Here is a 17,530-nt window from a genome sequence, read left to right on the forward strand (position 1 = left end):
GCCCTGGGTTCGGTCCCCAGCCCCGAAAAAAAAAAAAAAAAAAAGAAGATTGTGCACGTGTATGCATGCACATGCGCCTGTGTTCGTGTGTATGTATGTGCATGCATTTGTATGTGTGTGTGCACATGTACACATATGTGTGCGTGTACATGCGCATGTGTTTGTGTGTACCAGTATATGAGGCTTTATTCGGAGGTCAGAGGAGGATATCAGATGTTTTATTTTATCCATGATACCACCAATGTCTGATGCAGTATTCTCTTGGGACAGGGCGTCTTACTGAATTGGGAGCTAGACTGGTAGCCGGCAAGCCCTAGTGACTTACTCTCTTCACCCCTCACAAGCTCTGGAGCAGAAGGCATGCTCACAGTAGCACCTGACTTACTAAATGTAGGAGCCGGGACTCAACTGAAATCCTCTCGCCTGCCCATCAAGCACTTTCACCCGCCGAGCTGTGTACTTGGCCCCAAATAGTGCTTTCTTTTCCTTTTTAGCAGTACGTGAGACTGAACTTACACGCTAGGCAAGTGTACTACCACAGAGCTACAGCCCTGGCGAGATTCTCAGCGATTGCAATGGCTGGAGTTTGCACAAGACGGTCGGGGGCACTGTGCGCAAGGCTGTCTTTAAGTGAAGGTGTTAAACCTGGGAGTCTGACTAGTCTTGCATATGCAGTGGAGTCTTGCTGGAGGCACGCACGCTCATATTCCCTGGCATTAAGTCAGTCCCTGAGCCACTCTTGTCCATATTCACCACTGCAGAACTTGGGGATCAGGGTCCTGAAGAGAAATGAAGCAACTTTGGGCCCAATAGACGCAGAGTAGTCGCGTCCCCGCGCCAGGCCTCTGTATTGATAGCGTGTGATCCGGGTGGGACGGGGGTGTGTGTGTCCATGCTGTGACTCTTTCTGTCACCTCACTGGTGTCTTACAGTAAGCGGCTGCTGTGTGACGTGATGATCGTGGCAGAGGACGTGGAGGTAGAAGCCCACCGCGTGGTCCTGGCAGCCTGCAGCCCTTACTTCTGTGCGATGTTCACAGGTAAGGCGAGGGCGCACAGCTGCGCGAGGCGCTGGGCGAATACCAAGGGCGGCCTAATGGGGTGGGGGAAGCGGGGGTGGGGGGGGAGGCAAAGCTATGCAACCCGTTCTGAGGATCATCTGTGGAGAACTGGAGGGAACCGAAGCCTCAGCTGGGTCAGCCAGACCCCACAGGGATCAGAGAGACAGCGTCAAAGGGTTCATTAGTCTCAAGCGCCACCGTCACAGTCACGTGGGACGCTTGTTAACGGTGTGGACCTCTGTACCATCTATTGAGGGCTGAGGCAGAGACAAGAGAAGAGGTCGGATTACCGGGACATTATCCACTGAGTAGGACTCGGATTTTTCACACCTGGCCTAGTGCTTTCCCACGGGGACTACACCTTGTCTCTGGCCACTTCTCCCAGGCAGGGGCCAGGGGTCTCCTGTAGCACCCATAAAGGTCTAGACACGTGGAGGATGGTAGAAGAATGTCTGCATCACTGTTGCCAGGTTTTCAGGGAAGAAGTTGTCTTGCCTAAGGATCTCACACGCGTGATGCCTGGGCTGAATCCCTGAAACCCATCGGCTGAGTTTTCTGTTGTCAGCACCTCTCTGTACCACGTGTGTGGATGGCTCTCTCCTAATGCCTGCTGCTGGAGGATGCTATCTGGGTTTCTGAGTCACCAAGCCTGGTCAGGTGTCCCTGCCACATGCTTTCTAAGCGGCCTGTGCATGCTCTGAGTGTGGTATCCATCCCCTCGAATCTACAACACTAGTGGGCCGGCTCTGGTGCTGCGCATGCGCTCCCCTCAGAAAAGCCCCCTCCCTATCACCATCATAGCGCCGCACAAAGGCACTTTCTATCCTATGTCAGAACTATTTAAAAAAAAAATACTATAGCTGTCTGCTTTTTAACCTGTCTCCTCATTTCTTGGGAAGATGGGTTGTTTGACCTATTTGTTACCCTGTGTCATGGTTTGAATATGTTTGGCTCAGGGAGTGGCACTGTTAGGAGATGTGGCCTTGTTGGAGCGGGTGTGGCCTTGTTAGAGTAGGTGTGGCCTTGTTAGAGTAGGTGTGGCCTTGTTAGAGTAGGTGTGGCCTTGTTGGAGTGGGTGTGGCCTTGTTAGAGTAGGTGTGGCCTTGTTGGAGTGGGTGTGGCCTTGTTGGAGTGGGTGTGGCCTTGTTAGAGTAGGTGTGGCCTTGTTGGAGTGGGTGTGGCCTTGTTAGAGTAGGTGTGGCCTTGTTGGAGTGGGTGTGGCCTTGTTGGAGTAGGTGTGCCACTGTGAGGGTGGTCTATAAAACCCTCATCCTAGCTGCCTGAAAGCCAGTCTTCTCCTAGCAGCTTTCAGATGAAGATGTAGAACTCTCAGCTCCTTCTTTACTATGACTGCCATGCTACCCACCTTGATGATAATGGACTGAACCTCTGAACCTGTAAGCCAGCCCCAATTAAATGTTGTCCTTAGAAGAGTTGCCTTGGTCACGGTGTCTATAACTAAGACACAATGTCTTAAATACTCATGAGATGTGTGTATTTTGTTAACGTGGGGATGGAATGTCCGCTGCACGGTTGTGAGGCACGTCTTGTCTTGTGGTGCGTGCATTCTGCTCACAACGGAGAATTCGTGAGGTTGGAGGAGGAGCTTGCAAAGAGCTGGGAACGAAAATGCTTTGACTTGGTAGAATCTAATTTTTTCCCCACTGTAACACACCGCTGGGCTGGAGTGACCTTGTTGGAGGGCCTTGATGCTGGGCTGTAATGATCCCCTGACTCGAAACATGAAGCAGTGGTCTTAGCTTGGAGCTGTGCACCTGCTGAAGTACACGAGGCATCCTCGTCTCCCTTGTGCCAGGACAGACTTTCTACCACATAGCTTGGGAAACCTGACAAACCTGGGGATCTTGAGCCGTCCTCTCTTCAGAGTGTTCTCAATCTCAAGCTGCAAGGGCTTTAATTCTTCCCCCTCTTTCCTTCACCCAAACCCTGCGGTTTTAGAATAATTTAATCTCGTCTCCAATAGTTATTCGGCCACAGTTTCGGCAGCGCGTGGCTCAGCCAGTCATACTCTTCGTATGCGTGGTTTCGCAAGTTCAGTGTTGACAGAGGAGTCTGCTTAGATAATGAATTGAAGGGTTGGCCGGAAGGACCCCATGGCCAACAGGGTCAGCTGGGGGAGTGCATGCTTCTGGACCGATCTTGTCTGAAGGGGGGGAGAGAATCAAGAGAGGAAGGAGTTCTAACGTTCCGCACAGCACAAGCCCTCCACGGACCCGGTCACCCTACATCCTCATCTTTATCCATCCTTCCTCCCATCCGTCTGAATACCGTTCACATGTCTTTGCTCTATCCTTCCTCCTATCCGTCCTCCCATCCGAGCACCTTTCACGCATCTTGACTACAGGAAGAAAAATCAGAAAACATGAACGAGCAACAGACGAAGGGAAATCGAAACAGGAATAAATGCATGCACCATAGCACTTAGGGGACTGTTCTCTCACAGGTCCTATTTATAGCTATGTACACCCACAAAATGTCTTTGAGCACAAACAGACTCACATATATTTGAATAGCTGTGCTTTCATAAATACATAGTTTTTTTAAAAGACTTATTTATTTATGTATATGAATACACTGTCACTGTCTTCAGACACACCAGAAGAGGGCATCAGATCCCATTACAGATGGTTGTGAGCCACCATGTGGTTGCTGGGATTTGAACTCAGGACCTCTGGAAGAGCAGTCAGTGCTCTTAACCACTTAGCCATCTCTCCAGCCCATAAATACATATTTAAAAACCGCTATTAATCTGGAATGGTTTTCCTTCCCATTTCTGTTCCGCCTAACCCCACTTCATCCTTCATTACAATTTAAGTGTCAGTGCCTTAGCAAAGTCTTGCATGATGTTCCCTCCAAACTTCCTTCAATCCAGTTGTCACCTGCTCCCAGCATGCCTTACACGGCTCCTTAGTACTCCCTTAACTCCCTTAATCTCTGATTTTCCTCGTCAGTCATTGCTGTATCTGCTTACCCAAAACCTGCCCTGAGCAGGTGCTTGCTAAACCTCAACGACACTCAGCGGTCCATCCTGAACACGGTTCCACATCCACGAAATCATATCAGTAACTTTATAAGATTCCCTCCTTAACTGGACGTCTGTCCCCTTACTTGCCGGAACGCAAGTAACATTTTCCGTTAGCGCTAAGTGTTTTCCTGGGAATCTTTGCATCTTAATCATTATTTACATTTCTAATCATTTCCTTAGAATAGGTTCCTAGGACAGGAAGTACTAGGCGAAAGGCCATCCACACTAAAATAAGTCTATTTCTAGATCTTTCTGTTTTAGGCATGTAAGTGTTTTGCCTGCGTGCACCTTGTACATGCCCGGTGCCCACAGAGGTCCCAAGAAGGCTTTGCATCCTGTGGAACCAGAGTTATAGATGCTTATGAGCCACCATGTTGGGGCTGGGAACTGAACCTGGATCCCCTGCAAGAGCAGCCAGTGCCTTAACTGCTGAGCCGTCTCTTCAGTCCCAACCGTAGACATTTTGAAGACATAAGTACATACCTATGAGTAGGCAGTTGGAAAAGGTGCGCCCCTGAATTGCCGAGGTGCATATCAACTTTCCTTTTTGTTTGCTCACATTTTCTGATCTTCTTTTGATTTCTTTGAGACGTCATTTAGACCCCCAGTTGGCCCATCTTGTTGTCCACCTACTAGCACCTCATGAGACTGTGTTAGAGACCTCTTGGCTCTGCTTAAAACCCAAGTGACATTGCAAAAACGTTCCTACACATCAGATTTGGCTTCTAATGGCATAAACTCAACCCGAACGGCCCAGGTGGCCCCTGTCTGTTTCTCTCAGCCTGCTCAAGGCCAGAGGGAAGGAACGCACTCGTGGTTTTCTTCTGACTGAGGAGGCATGTGGCACAGTCTTTCAGTCAGGCTTAACTACAGCTGTCTTTTCATTGTTCTGAATGTGAATCCACACCCCAGACCATGTCCGCCCCACGATAGCACGGGAGCCATCCATCCTTCCCGCAAACAGTTCCATGTGCCGTCTGGCGTGGACTTGCAGCTTAATCGCTTCCCCTGCTTTTAGCAGAGATCGAGTAGCGAGGCCTGCAGGCTGTGCACTGCCCAGCCTTTAGTTGTGAATATGGGAGGTGCAAGACTTTCTCATTCTGCTATCTTGTACCGCCATGTCAGCAGACACAATGACAGCCTGGCCAACTCCCCCCACCTCTCTCTAAAAAGAGATTTATATTATTATTGTTGTTATCATCATCATCATCATCATCATCATCATCATCATCATTAAATCATGCATCTATGTGCAGGGCATGTACACGTGAGTTCAGGTGACCACAGAGACCAGAGATATGGATCCCCTGTTGTTTGACTTACAGTTGTAACTGCCCCAACATAGAGCCAGGAATTGAACTTGAATTCCCTGCAAGAGCAATGTGATTTTTAACTGCTGAACCACCTTTCTACTCACCTTGTTCTCCTTTTGTTTTGTCCTTTACTATGGGTTTTGCTTCCTGCTGTGCTTTTATTCAGAGGTCTTAACACACATGTCTTCTAGATACGTTAAAAAACAAGCCTCATTTTATGGTATTAAAGAAGTCGAGGTCTAAGGGGGTACGTGAGCTCAGGGCCTTAGTCCTATCATAATGGCTAAAATAAAACACATTTGGGCTCTCAACTCAAACAAAACCTTGGTAATATCCTGGTTCCATTTTCTTGATCCTAGTGTGTTATAGTCACTGATGGCAGTAGTGGTGATGGTGATGATGGTGGTGGTGGTCATGATGATGGTGATGATGATGTTAGTGGTGATGATGGTGGAGGTGATGCTAATGCTGGTGGTGTTGGTGGTGAGGGTGATGGTGGTAGTGGCAGTCACAATAGTAGGAAGTACCATTCTGAGAGTGGAGGGAAAATGTTAAGTATTTTTATGACTACACAGGAATTTCCTTCTATTACTACCCAAGCAAGAGGAGGGATGAGGTTCCAGGGGGTTTGGATGCTTGGGTGATCTTCCTCACTTTTTCCTAGCCTTCACACTCTCATTGGCTCCTTTGCTTCTTACCCAGTCTAGGGATAAAGGCAGGACTAGAAATATTTTTTTTCCCAGGAGAGGGAAGTTAGGTCTTGGCAATAAAATCGCTCAGGCCACCGACTGTGGAGGACTGGCTAAGATTTAGGGAAAAGATAGAATATTTCTTTTTACTGTGTGTGACATTAACAACTGCAGTGGGGCCTTACGAGCTCAGCTCTAGCTGAGCAAGGCACATCTTAGAACTTGGGTGAGGGTTAAAAACACCATCTTAACACATGTGAGGGATCATGGAGTAAGGGGTAATTGTTTTTCTGTTTTCTTTCTCCTTAGTGCACAGGATAAAATTACGGTAGAGATCATTCAACACAGGAGGAAGGGAGAATTCTCCACCACAAGGGCTCTTGAACATAGCCTTTTCTTCCCTGCAAGGACATGCTCTTCAGAGCCCTACTGCCAATATACAGTTTCTCATTATCAAGCCTTTGTTTGCTTACTAATAGGATAGGACTGTCTGGAAGATAAGCCAGTGATTTTTCTAGACTTATTGAATCTTACATGGTAATTAAGGATTTTTCTTTTCCTTGCTCGGTTGAGTCTCTGTCCACCTGTTCCTGTTTGGCAGCCTTTCTTCTAAAAAGGTCTCATTCATACATTCAGTATGCTTGTAGAATCTAGGATATGGACTCTTGTACCTGATAGGATCATGGAATTAGTTGTTCTTTGGTGTTTTCTATAGTTCTGAGAAGGGAGTGAATTCAAGGTCCAAATGCAAAGTCTGAAGACTTCAAATTCAAATCTTTTAGTCCAAGACAGCAGAGTCTTTACCTTGCTCTTTAAAGGGGTTTTCTCACTGGTTAACCTGCTTCTAGGCTTTTTCTCCCACTCCTAAACCACATGGTGTAGCTACAGAGATCTTCCCAAGACAAGCATATGATGCACCTTCAGCTACTGAAACTCTATCGGGACTTCCTACTACCTTCACAGGAAGTCTGAACTCTTTATGTTGTCTGTTAGCATGTAGGCAGCCCACATCCTGCATCCTGCAAGTGCATTCATGGGTATATACATGTGCATGCACACATGTACATGTACATGTACATGTGTGTGTGTGTGTGTGTGTGTGTGTGTGTGTGTGTGTGTGAGTCTGTGTATACGCACATGTATTCATGCCACAGAATGTGTGGGGAGGTCAGAGGACAGTTTTGAAGGTGGGTTCTCTCCTTGTGTCATGGGTTCCAGGTGGGGCCAAGTCAAGCTTTTGTGGTCAGTGCTCTCTGTGCTGATCTACCTCACTAATTCTAGACTGAACCTTTTATGCTTCTATGAAGGTCACATTCTCCCTCACTTCTAGTCCCTCTTCTGGGACACTTTCCCTTATTCTCATGTCTTCTCACAAGCCTGAAGACAGGAGTTTGATTCCCCGGAACCCACTGGTAAAAAGAAGGAAGCTAATGTTGTCCTCAAACCTTTACATGTCTGAATAGTTACGACTCGTCCAGATCAGTGCCTTTTTGCTTTTGCTTTTAGTTTGTTTGTTTTGTTCAAGACAGGGTTTCCCTGTGTATTGCTGGATGCCCTGGGACTCACTCTGCAGAGTAGGCTTTTAAATATAAACCAATCCAATGGGATCGGTGGACTCCATGACCAGGAAAGCAAATGCGTGCTCTTGTGTGTTCATCGTCGGGGTGCAGGGTGTCCTGGCCGTTAGTCTTTTGAGCAGAGTTCCCTTTTCTAGTGTTTAATACCCTTTGCAGTTATGGGTTTGATGGTGTCTACCTCCATCCCCCATAAATCCAACCACCGGACTCAGCTCAGAGAGGGCAGGTCGACGGCTTATTCACTTAGGCCCTAGACCTAGCATGAGAGGCATATTTGGTGTGTGCTAGCTGAATGGACGAATGTCTGCCCCTCGTTGGACATGCATGTTAATGTATGCCAAGCATCTCTACAAAGATATGTAAAGTGAGTTTCTCAGGGGTGTCTGGCAGAGGTCCCTGGGAAAAAGTGGCCCCTGGGGTGAGCTTGGAGATGGGAAAAGAAACAGGGTCCGGCTTTCTATTTCCTAGAACTATTTTGCCAAACTATTAGAGGTTTGTGAAGACTCAAGAAGGACCACCGAGGTCCTAGCTTGATGCGGTGGCACCTGGGAGGCTGAGGCAGGAGGATTATGAATTTGAGGACAGCCTGGGCTACACAATGAGACCCTGTCTTACGAAACGAAACAAGACAAAGAATGACCAAGCCCCTGGATGGCTTCTCTCCATAAGGAATGACTGCAGCTCACCGCGGCATGAGCTACCAAGAAAAAACTTCTTCCTTTGGCTCTGAAAAATATTTCCTTGGCACCTGTTTCAGGCTGGCCCTTCTGTTATGTGCCAAGGCTGCTGGGAACAAGCTTGGCAAGACCTCGTTCTCTCGGTTCTCACTAGCTAGGTATCTAATGGTGACTTGCCCTTAGACTGTTGACCCATGTTGGCCAGTGTTGGGGTCAAAATATGGAGGGATTTATTAACTATGAATCTAGAGTCTATTATAGATCTGAGTCTAGAGTAGGTCTAGAGTTAAGCCAACTTCAAGTCTTTCATCTGTGTATAAACAACTCTCGAAATGCCAGTTCAATAATTTGTAGATGGCAGAAGTGTCACTCAGCTCTGGGAACTGTGACAAGGGTCAAACGCGTTCTGTGGATATCACTTAACAGAGGGCCTAGTCCAGTGTGGAGGCTTTTATTACTGCCATGTTCAGGGCCAATTTAAGCTAAAATCTTAATTTGGTATAGTATAGTCATTTCTGCTGCTTCATGGAGGTTAATAAAATTAAGGCTGACAGGAGTTTGATCCCTGGGACGCACTGGTTAAAAAAAGGGAAGCTAATGTTGTCCTCAAACCTTTATATGTCTACTATGACCAACACATGTCAACTCACATTCATGTAAGCATCACACACACACACACACACACACACACACACCGAAAATTTTAGAAAATTGTAAGGTTGTTTTCTATAGTTGTATGACTACAATTACATTTCTTAGTTCACCACAAGGGAACTCTCTTTTTTTTTTTTTTTTTTTTTTTTTTGGTTCTTTTTTTCCGGAGCTGGGGACTGAACCCAGGGCCTTGCGCTTCCTAGGTAAGCGCTCTACCACTGAGCTAAATCCCCAGCCCCGGGAACTCTCTTTTTAAACACTTACTTTGTATATTTGCATGTGCACGTGTTTTGTGTGTGCATGCCCACATCATAGCATTTGTGTGGAGATCAGAGGATACCTGTGGGCTTTAGATGTTTGAGCTCCAGTCTTGGGGTCAGGAACCTTTGCTCACTGACCCTCCTTGAAGACGCTACACAGAGTGCGTAGACGCTGACTGCTGCCTCAAGCCCCAGCATCATCTTTCTTGTGTTATTTTTCTTGTTTACTGGAATTTCACAGTTATCCAAAGAAGCACAGAGAAGCCCTTAGAGTTGGGTTTTTTTTTTTTTTTCGTTCTTTTTTTTCCGGAGCTGGGGACCGAACCCAGGGCCTTGCGCTTCCTAGGTAAGCGCTCTACCACTGAGCTAAATTCCCAGCCCCTAGAGTTGGGTTTCTTAAACGCGCTCCGCTCATGACGGTGGGCCGTACGTGAATATGAAAACAGATATCAGTTGATAACGCCATGGAGGAATTGACTTTGAGTCGATTCTTTTACTTGCGTTTTTTTATCTTTGGGGAGAGGAAAGCCTGACCTAGACACTCACTGTCTAGCCAAGGGTGAACCTCCTGCCCCCACCTCCCTGAAGGTGCTGGAATTAAGGGAGCGCATTATCCCGTCTGGTTTGAGCATGCTGGGGTTGTGTGCTTCCGGATGATCTGTGTGCTCAGAGGCTTGTAAGGAAATTACTTGGTATACATAGGGTTTTACCACTTCGTAGAGATCTCAAGGTATTCTCACGCTAATGAGACGAGTGGACACAGAGAGTTCCGCTTTGACCGAGTATCTCATACTGCAGGGCACAGAACCCTTCAGCGATCTTCAGAGTGGGTTATTCTAATTTGATTGTCAGTGTCATGAGTGCCGCTGCACACGCATACGTAGTTCAAAGTGGCAAAAGTGTGTTTGGAACCTTCTGAAAGTCGCTGTCCTAATCGCGAGTCAGAATTTTATAGAGTGTTCTAAGAACTGAAATTCAGGTCAGAAACTCAAACGGCATTTTTTTAAAAAAGACCTGCGTTTTGTTTTTTAGCCAGCACACAGAGTATTTCCGCACTTCAAACACAACAGCTATTGATTCCTGTCCCCGTCCATCCCCCTGCCTCCTTTTGTGTGTCTACAGCCCCAGCGGCCTTTCCCTTCAGGTCACCTGTGTTCTTCTGTCTTCCCTCTGCTCAGTCTCTGACGTCTCTGTTCCCATCCCCGCTCTCATGGTGGCTGTTTTATGTTGTGTGTCCCCTGGCCCCACCCAACACACACACACACACACACACACTCACACACACACACACACACACACACGCAAACTAGGAAGCTACGCTCCATACACAATATTCATCTTTCTGAACCTAGGTTATCTTCCTTGATATAGTGTTTTCTTGTAGACCTCTTCGTTAGAGTAAAAGTCCATTGTGTATGTGGGTGCCTCTTCCCCACTTGGCTATTGGTCGATGTCCAGCTTACTCCACTCCTTGCTCTTATGAATGGAGCATCAACAAACAGGGATGTTCAGTGTGTTCAGGGCTGGTGTGGCTGGCTTACCAAGTCTCTCTCTCTCTCTCTCTCTCTCTCTCTCTCTCTCTCTCTCTCTCTCTCTCTCTCTCCCCGTCCCTCTCAAATTTATTATTTATTAAACATAAGTACGCTGTCTTCAGACACACCAGAAGTAGTTATTAGATCTCCTTCCAGATGGCTGTGAGCCACCATGTGGGTGTTGGGAATTGAACTCAGGACCTCTGGAAGAGCAGTCAGTGCTGTTAACCACTGAGCCATTTCTCCAGCCCCCAAGGAGTTCTCTTTTTAAGTTTTTAGGAAACAGATGACCACAATGGCCTCTCCAGTTTACACTCCCGCCAGCTCTGAATACACTTCTGTCTCCACACATCCTTGGAAGCATTTATTGTCACTGGTTTTCTTGGTGATAACCATTCTGACTGGGCTGTGATGGACAGTTAATGACATTGGACAGTTCAAAAACAAACAAGCAAACAAACAAAACACCGGCCACTTTTGCTTCTACTTTTGAGAAATACTTAGTTTACTTAATGACTCAGTGTGTATATGTTTAATTTGTAGTTTTTTTGTGTGTGTATGTGTATGCATGTGTTTGTGTATATTTATGTGTGTAGGTATGTGTGTGTTTGTGTAAGCACACACGTGTGTGTGTATATGACTGTGTATGTGTTTGTGTGTGTAGGTATGTGTGTGTATGTGTTTGTGTGTGTGTAAGTGTGTGTGTGTATGAGTATGTGTTTATGTGTTTGTGTGTGTAGGTATGTGTGTGTGTTTGTGTGTGTGCATATGTGTGTGTATGTGTGTTTATGTGTTTGTGTGTATAGGTATGTGTGTGTATGTGTGTATATGTATGTATGTGTTTATGTGTTTGTATTTATCTGTTTGTTTATGTGTACATGTGTGTAAGCACATCCATGTGTGTGCGTTTGTGTGTGTAGGTATGTGTGTGTGTGTATGTGTGTTTGTATGTGTAGGTATATGTGTGTTTGTGTGTGTGTGTTTATGTGTTTGTGTGTGTAGGTATGTGTATGTGTTTGTGTGTGTATGTGTGTTTATGTGTGTAGGTATGTGTGTGTGTTTGTGTGTGTGTGTAAGCATACCATGTGTGTGGAAGTCAGAGGACAGCCTTTGGGTGTTGGTGGTTCTCCTTCTTACACATACGTAGGTACCCCTTCTTACCATGTTGATACAGAATCCCGTCACCACTTAGTAGCCCAGGCTGGCCCTCTGTCTTCTTGAGATCCTTCTGTGTCCCCCTCACTGCCTCTCCCTCCCGTCTCCTGTAGGAACGCACGGGTTCTGCGGATCCAGACTCTGGCCATCTGCCTTGTGTGGCAAATGCTTCTACTCCCTGACACTCAGTTGTTTGTCTCATGTATTCTAAATGGTGACCCCGTGTCTTTGGCGTACTTAGCAAATGTTCTCTCCCCTTCTGTGTTTCCCTCTGTGGCAGTTTCCTTCATTTCAGATAGCAATTTCTAAAACCAAACACTCCAACACAGCCCGGTACAGAGAAAGGCTGCTTCGGTGTATGCCAAAGAATGGCAGTAGGGGAATTCCTAAAATTCCTTATTTTCCCCATTTAAATGATTCTGTTTCTGTAGGTGCAGAACAACTTATATGTGCTGTACCAATGCAGTCCGTGAAACACCCCACGTGACCGAGCCAATGTGTTTCAGGTAGTGCACAGTGCACATGGTATTCAGGGTGGCGTAAAGCTGAACAGCCGTACATTGGCGAGCACTGGCAGAGAGATGTGGACTCACTGTGAGCACTGCACAGGATGCTGACCCACAGGCCACAGAAACCTGAATTTGATAAATCTGTTATTGCCCCAGAAAATAGAGCCCCTCTGACCTCTGTACCCATGCATGTGTGAACACACACACACACACACACACATGCAAGCACGCACGCACGCACAGATTATTCATACGGTCTTAACAGTTTCTTTTTGTTTAAAGTTCTAAAACCTTGACTTGACTCCCACACACAGATTCCACAGAGGAAAAGGCCGTCAACCCGGGCCTGACCATCTTGCCTCTGGTTTCTTACAGCAGACTGTTCTTTCAAAACCCCATTTCCGAGGCCTATGTTCTTTAATTGACTTTTGGGATACAATTAGCATTGGACCCTAGTCAGTGAACTTCTAAATAGCCATCTGGAGGGACAAACCATAAACTTCTGAGTTCTTTGCCTGCACTTGTTTTCCTGTTCGTATGACCCAGCATAAGCTTTGGAGGATTGGGACCCCGTCTTAGGGGGCAGGAGGAGTCCACCGCCTTTCCCTCCTGCCTTCTCACCATGGCCTCCAGCCTCAGGACGAAGTGAGCTCTAGTCATCCACCTTCACAGTACCCAGAGAAGGGAAAGACTCGGGAGCTCCTGGCCTCCTTTGTCTGACAAGGAGACGAGCAGGCAGGATCTGAGGAATCCAACACCACCCACTTTCCCTGTGATTCCAGTCATGTGACCTGGAGCTGTGGCAGGGCGGGGACCGTGGACTGATTGTGTGATTGCGTAGCTTGGGGTGGGCATCAGGAGACCACGTAATGCACCACACTGCTTTCTTGGGTGCAGGGAACCCAGGGTTGTACTGTGCTGAATCCTCTAGGTGCTGCCAACCGTTGGGCTGTTGGCAGGCTTACATCAGGGCATCTGACTGCATAGTCTCTTGGAGCCACACTACCCTCTGATTTGTGCCCCCTGCTGTCTGCTACCTCAAGTCCCAGAACTTGCTGAAGAGGCTCAGTTCTAGGCTGGCACCAGCAGCAGCCGGGGTCTCGTGACTGGGAGTGCGGTGCTGTTATTGGTCTCACTTCTGGCTGCGAACTCTTTCTTGGGTTATTATCAGGAGCTCCCGGCGGTTCTTCCTGCCTCCAGTTCAGCTCTCTCCCACCTCTGCATCCAGGATTTCATTCAGAAATCTCCTGCTGTAGACCATCAGAGAAATCCATATCTGGTCAAAACGATCCCCTATCAACACATCCAGAGCGTAACTCCTGTGCCAAAGGCTCTGGGAGCACCCGAGGAACAGGAAGCAGAGAGATTGTAAGAGCCACAAGCCCAGGACACGTGTGCTGGGAGACAAAGTCTTCTATCTGGGACAAGGAGCTGCTCCCAGGAAATCCTAACAACATACGGGACCTCCGAAGGACAACACCAGTTGACATGTCACTGTGGACCGTGGATGGGGGAAATCTCGAAAGACCCCATCCCTAGATGGAGAGCTACAGGCAGTTAACGATCACACACACACACACACACACACACACACACACACAGAGAGAGAGAGAGAGAGAGAGAGAGAGAGAGAGAGAGAGAGGGAGGGAGGGAGGGAGGGAGGGAGAGAGAGAGAGAGAGAGAGAGAGAGAGAGAGAGAGAGAGGTCTGTCTTTTCCAGAGAGGAGCCTCCCATAGTTTATCCCATCCTGAATGGTCAGCCCTAAACACATAGACGTTTGAGAACCACTACCTGGACCCAGCAGGTTGTATTTATCTCGACATATATGTGTGGAAGAGAAGGTCTTGACTTCTAGAGGGAGTTGTGGGGCACGAGAGGGGCTGCAGCAGGAGAGGGAAGAGTGGGCACGATGTAGATCACGGATGAAGTCCTCAGAAGGGCATTCCATTTGTTCTCGTGCTTCTGGTTAGGACCTCAGCGCTGTCACCGTTTCCACGAAGCTCCCTTGTGTGACGAGTACCGCTCTACCCGCTATGGCCACGGATCCCTCTCTAGCTTCCTTCCATGCTGTGACCAGCCATGTCAGCCTCTCGCTGTCTCTCAGATACAGTATCCTCTTGGAGCCTCTCTCCTTTACACTGGGCCCACGCCTGGCCCCTCCTTCCCTGCTTTGCTGTCTCTTGAACCTCATCCTGTCACCCCCAGATAGGTATGCGCTCTCCTGGGAGGTCTTCTGTAGCACCCATGTGTGGTGTGGGTCCCTTCTCTGTGCTTCTCCCTGGGGCTGTGTTTCATGGTGTTTAAAGCTGTGGATTCTGAAGTCAGGATCCCCTTTCAGCCCACCTCGGCTGTTATATGTTTGACCACAAGATGAACCAGCTCCCTTCCTGGGCCTTGTCTTTTCCTTTTTTCCTCTGTGTAAAATGATGCTAATTTTTACAACCATCACACATTTCCACGAAGTTTGGAAGAGGCAAGAATTTAAAGTGATTCACCCAGTGTTTTGGCCATAGTTAACAATGAACAAATACTAATTTTTCATGTTGTCATGATAATTTGTGCGTATTTAGATTCCTCTTACAAGGCCTGCCCTCCTTCAGGGCTAGCAAAGGGCTCGCTCACCAGGCCTGGCCCCAGATACAGTTGTCGGTAAGTACGTTTCAAAGCCCCGTCTACAGAAACAGGCAGCCGAACGCAGAATGCCTACAGTTGGTGTCTGAGAAGCAAGGACGTTATGACCTTGACGTCCCTGTGCCCGATTCTCTCCAGTGGTTTCCAGGGGCACAGGCGAGCGCTCCACATTTCCAAGACAACAGTGCAGGAGGCCACAGGTGCCAAATTCCTGTCCTTTTCTGTTTTTGTTGTGGAACTGCAGGTGACATGTCTGAGAGCAAAGCCAAGAAGATTGAAATCAAGGACGTGGACGGACAGACCCTCAGCAAGCTCATCGACTACATCTACACCGCGGAGATAGAGGTGACGGAGGAGAACGTGCAGGTAATCCCACCGGTGGCCCACACGCCGCCCACTCAGGACCCGCCACGTCAGCGTCCTACCCTTTAACTCTCACGGCTCCTCATGGTCACTAAACGGGGAAACAAAGCTGCATGGGATGACATCACTTTACCTGGGCACGTGCCGGGCACAGCGTAAGGGCGGAAGAATCGTACCCTTGTCTGTTCAACGCATGCCCGGTATAAGCTGTTCCTTCCGCCCTCAGGTTACGTAGTAGTACCGTAGCGTGAGCCCAACCCCTGAGTGAGGAGTTTTATAAAAAGATAGGAGAGACCAGAAATAGGTTTGGTGGAGGCGCGGTATGGTGTGGGGGAAGGGAGTGCTCTGCGGGCCCATGCAGGACATGGGGACGAGGCTGGCCATGAGCATGTGGAGAGAGATGGGGAGAGGGGGCAATGGAGAGAGGGGGAGGGGGGAGGGGAAGAGAGGGAGAGGGGGGAGGAGGAGAGAGGGAGAGAGGGAGGAGAGAGGGAGAGAGGGAGGGAGGGAGAGAGGGGGCAAACAGCCCTTTCATAGTGAGTCAGGCATACCTGGCTGTTGCCAGGTAACTGTGGGGCGGAGCCTAGACAAAAACAACAACAACAAAAAAAGCAAACCGCCAACCAGGAGTGAGGAGTTTTAAGCTCATGTTGTACTTAGCTTACGAAGGAGGAACCAGAAGCTCCATGACTCCTCTCCTCCCCAGGCTGCCCTTTTGTCTCAGGGGGTGAGAGACCCTTCATGCTGTTTACCTGACAGCATTGGTCACGCATGCAAGGCCCCTAGCACGTGGAGGGCGAGCACGAGGACCCAGTCTCACCAGAGTGTGTGGCGATGACATGCTGTGCGCATCTTTCCCCTCTTTCTCAACCCCGCCTGACCCTCAGCCACCTAGAGCCTGGAAAGGAGGACCCAAGAGAGGACACACATACTGTGCTTCAGTTGGGGAGATGATTGGGGAGGGTCGGTCTTGACCCGCACAGATCACAGGGCCGAACAGATAAGGTTACGTTCTTCTGCCCTTCCAAGAGTAACAGAATTGATGTGTTTTGAAGGGTTTATTGTTGTTTTGTTTTTGCACAAAGCCACCTAATTTCCTGAGGCTAACTAATGCCCCTTAGGTGACCCATTTCCTACTGAGACACCACACCTCCAGGTTGGAGCTGTCTGAGAGACTGGCTTGATTGCTCTTTCTTTCAACTTAGCCCCAGCGTTCCTATTACCCGCCACACCCTTCGCGGGCACTGTACATGTAACAGCACTGGTCCCCTGTTGTCTCAGTGTGGGAATGAGGCTAGAGATCCGTTAAAGAAACACAGGCGTCCCATCTGTGCAGTCCTGCAGTGAGAGAGGATAGATACCAAGGGACACTGGATGAAGGAAGGATTTTGGGAAGGATGTTTTTTTTTTTTTAAAGAGTTAAGCTTCAAGCTGAGGTTGAGGAATGAGTGGTGGGCGGAGGTGCTAACGTGGGGTCAGGGGCAGGCAGGCAGATAACGAGGCGCATTGCATCACCCCTGCAGAACCAGCGGTGCCAGGGAGATTTCCTGCTTTATATAGTTACTGTAGCAACATTTGTAGAAATATAGGTCTCAGTGTCCTGGCTGGCCCAGAGCTCCCGGTGTAGACCAGGCTGGCCTCAAACCCATGGGGAATCCACCAGCCTCTGCCTGAGTGCCTAAAGGCGTGTGCCACCATGCCTGGCTCAAACTATATGCACGCTAAAATGTGTAATTTGGATAATTAGAAAGGACTCTGTTCTGGTCCTTACTTCCTGACAGGGATGAGATGATAACAGCAACAAAACAGTAATAAATAATTATGCATTATTAAGGTGTTAATTAAGAAATTAAGGCATTGATTAATAATACATAAAGGTAATAGGTATCCATCAGTAAAAAGGTAATTATTACAACTCTGGTCTCACCCAGTGCTGATCTCGCTGGCTTACAAAACACATTGTTTCAAAGTGGTGACAGCAGATACCAGAGCTCTGTAGAGAGTGACTTTGTCATTACTGTTTAAAGCAACTTTAGTGCTGGAGAGATGGCTCAGTGGTTAAGG

At 48.0% G+C, this 17,530-nt stretch overlaps 1 protein-coding gene and 1 long non-coding RNA gene across 3 annotated transcripts in view; one reads left to right on the forward strand and one right to left on the reverse strand.

The window, feature by feature from the left end:
* The window catches only part of Klhl3 (kelch-like family member 3), a 123,225-nt gene that overhangs the window by 27,913 nt on the left and 77,782 nt on the right, over nucleotides 1-17,530 (forward strand). For both annotated transcript variants that reach the window (XM_039096443.2, NM_001419643.1), the window contains 2 exons: nucleotides 933-1,039; nucleotides 15,348-15,469. In XM_039096443.2, the coding sequence (XP_038952371.1) occupies nucleotides 933-1,039; nucleotides 15,348-15,469 (229 nt within the window). The remainder of the gene's footprint in view (nucleotides 1-932; nucleotides 1,040-15,347; nucleotides 15,470-17,530) is intronic.
* Nucleotides 12,871-16,214, reverse strand: LOC134482666 (uncharacterized). The gene is made up of 2 exons (XR_010059044.1): nucleotides 15,600-16,214; nucleotides 12,871-15,356 (listed from the first exon to the last, which is right to left on the reverse strand). It is a non-coding gene; the product is annotated as an uncharacterized LOC134482666 (long non-coding RNA).

The sequence above is a fragment of the Rattus norvegicus genome, chromosome 17, assembly GCF_036323735.1.
Source record: "Rattus norvegicus strain BN/NHsdMcwi chromosome 17, GRCr8, whole genome shotgun sequence".
NCBI classification, from domain to species: domain Eukaryota; kingdom Metazoa; phylum Chordata; class Mammalia; order Rodentia; family Muridae; genus Rattus; species Rattus norvegicus.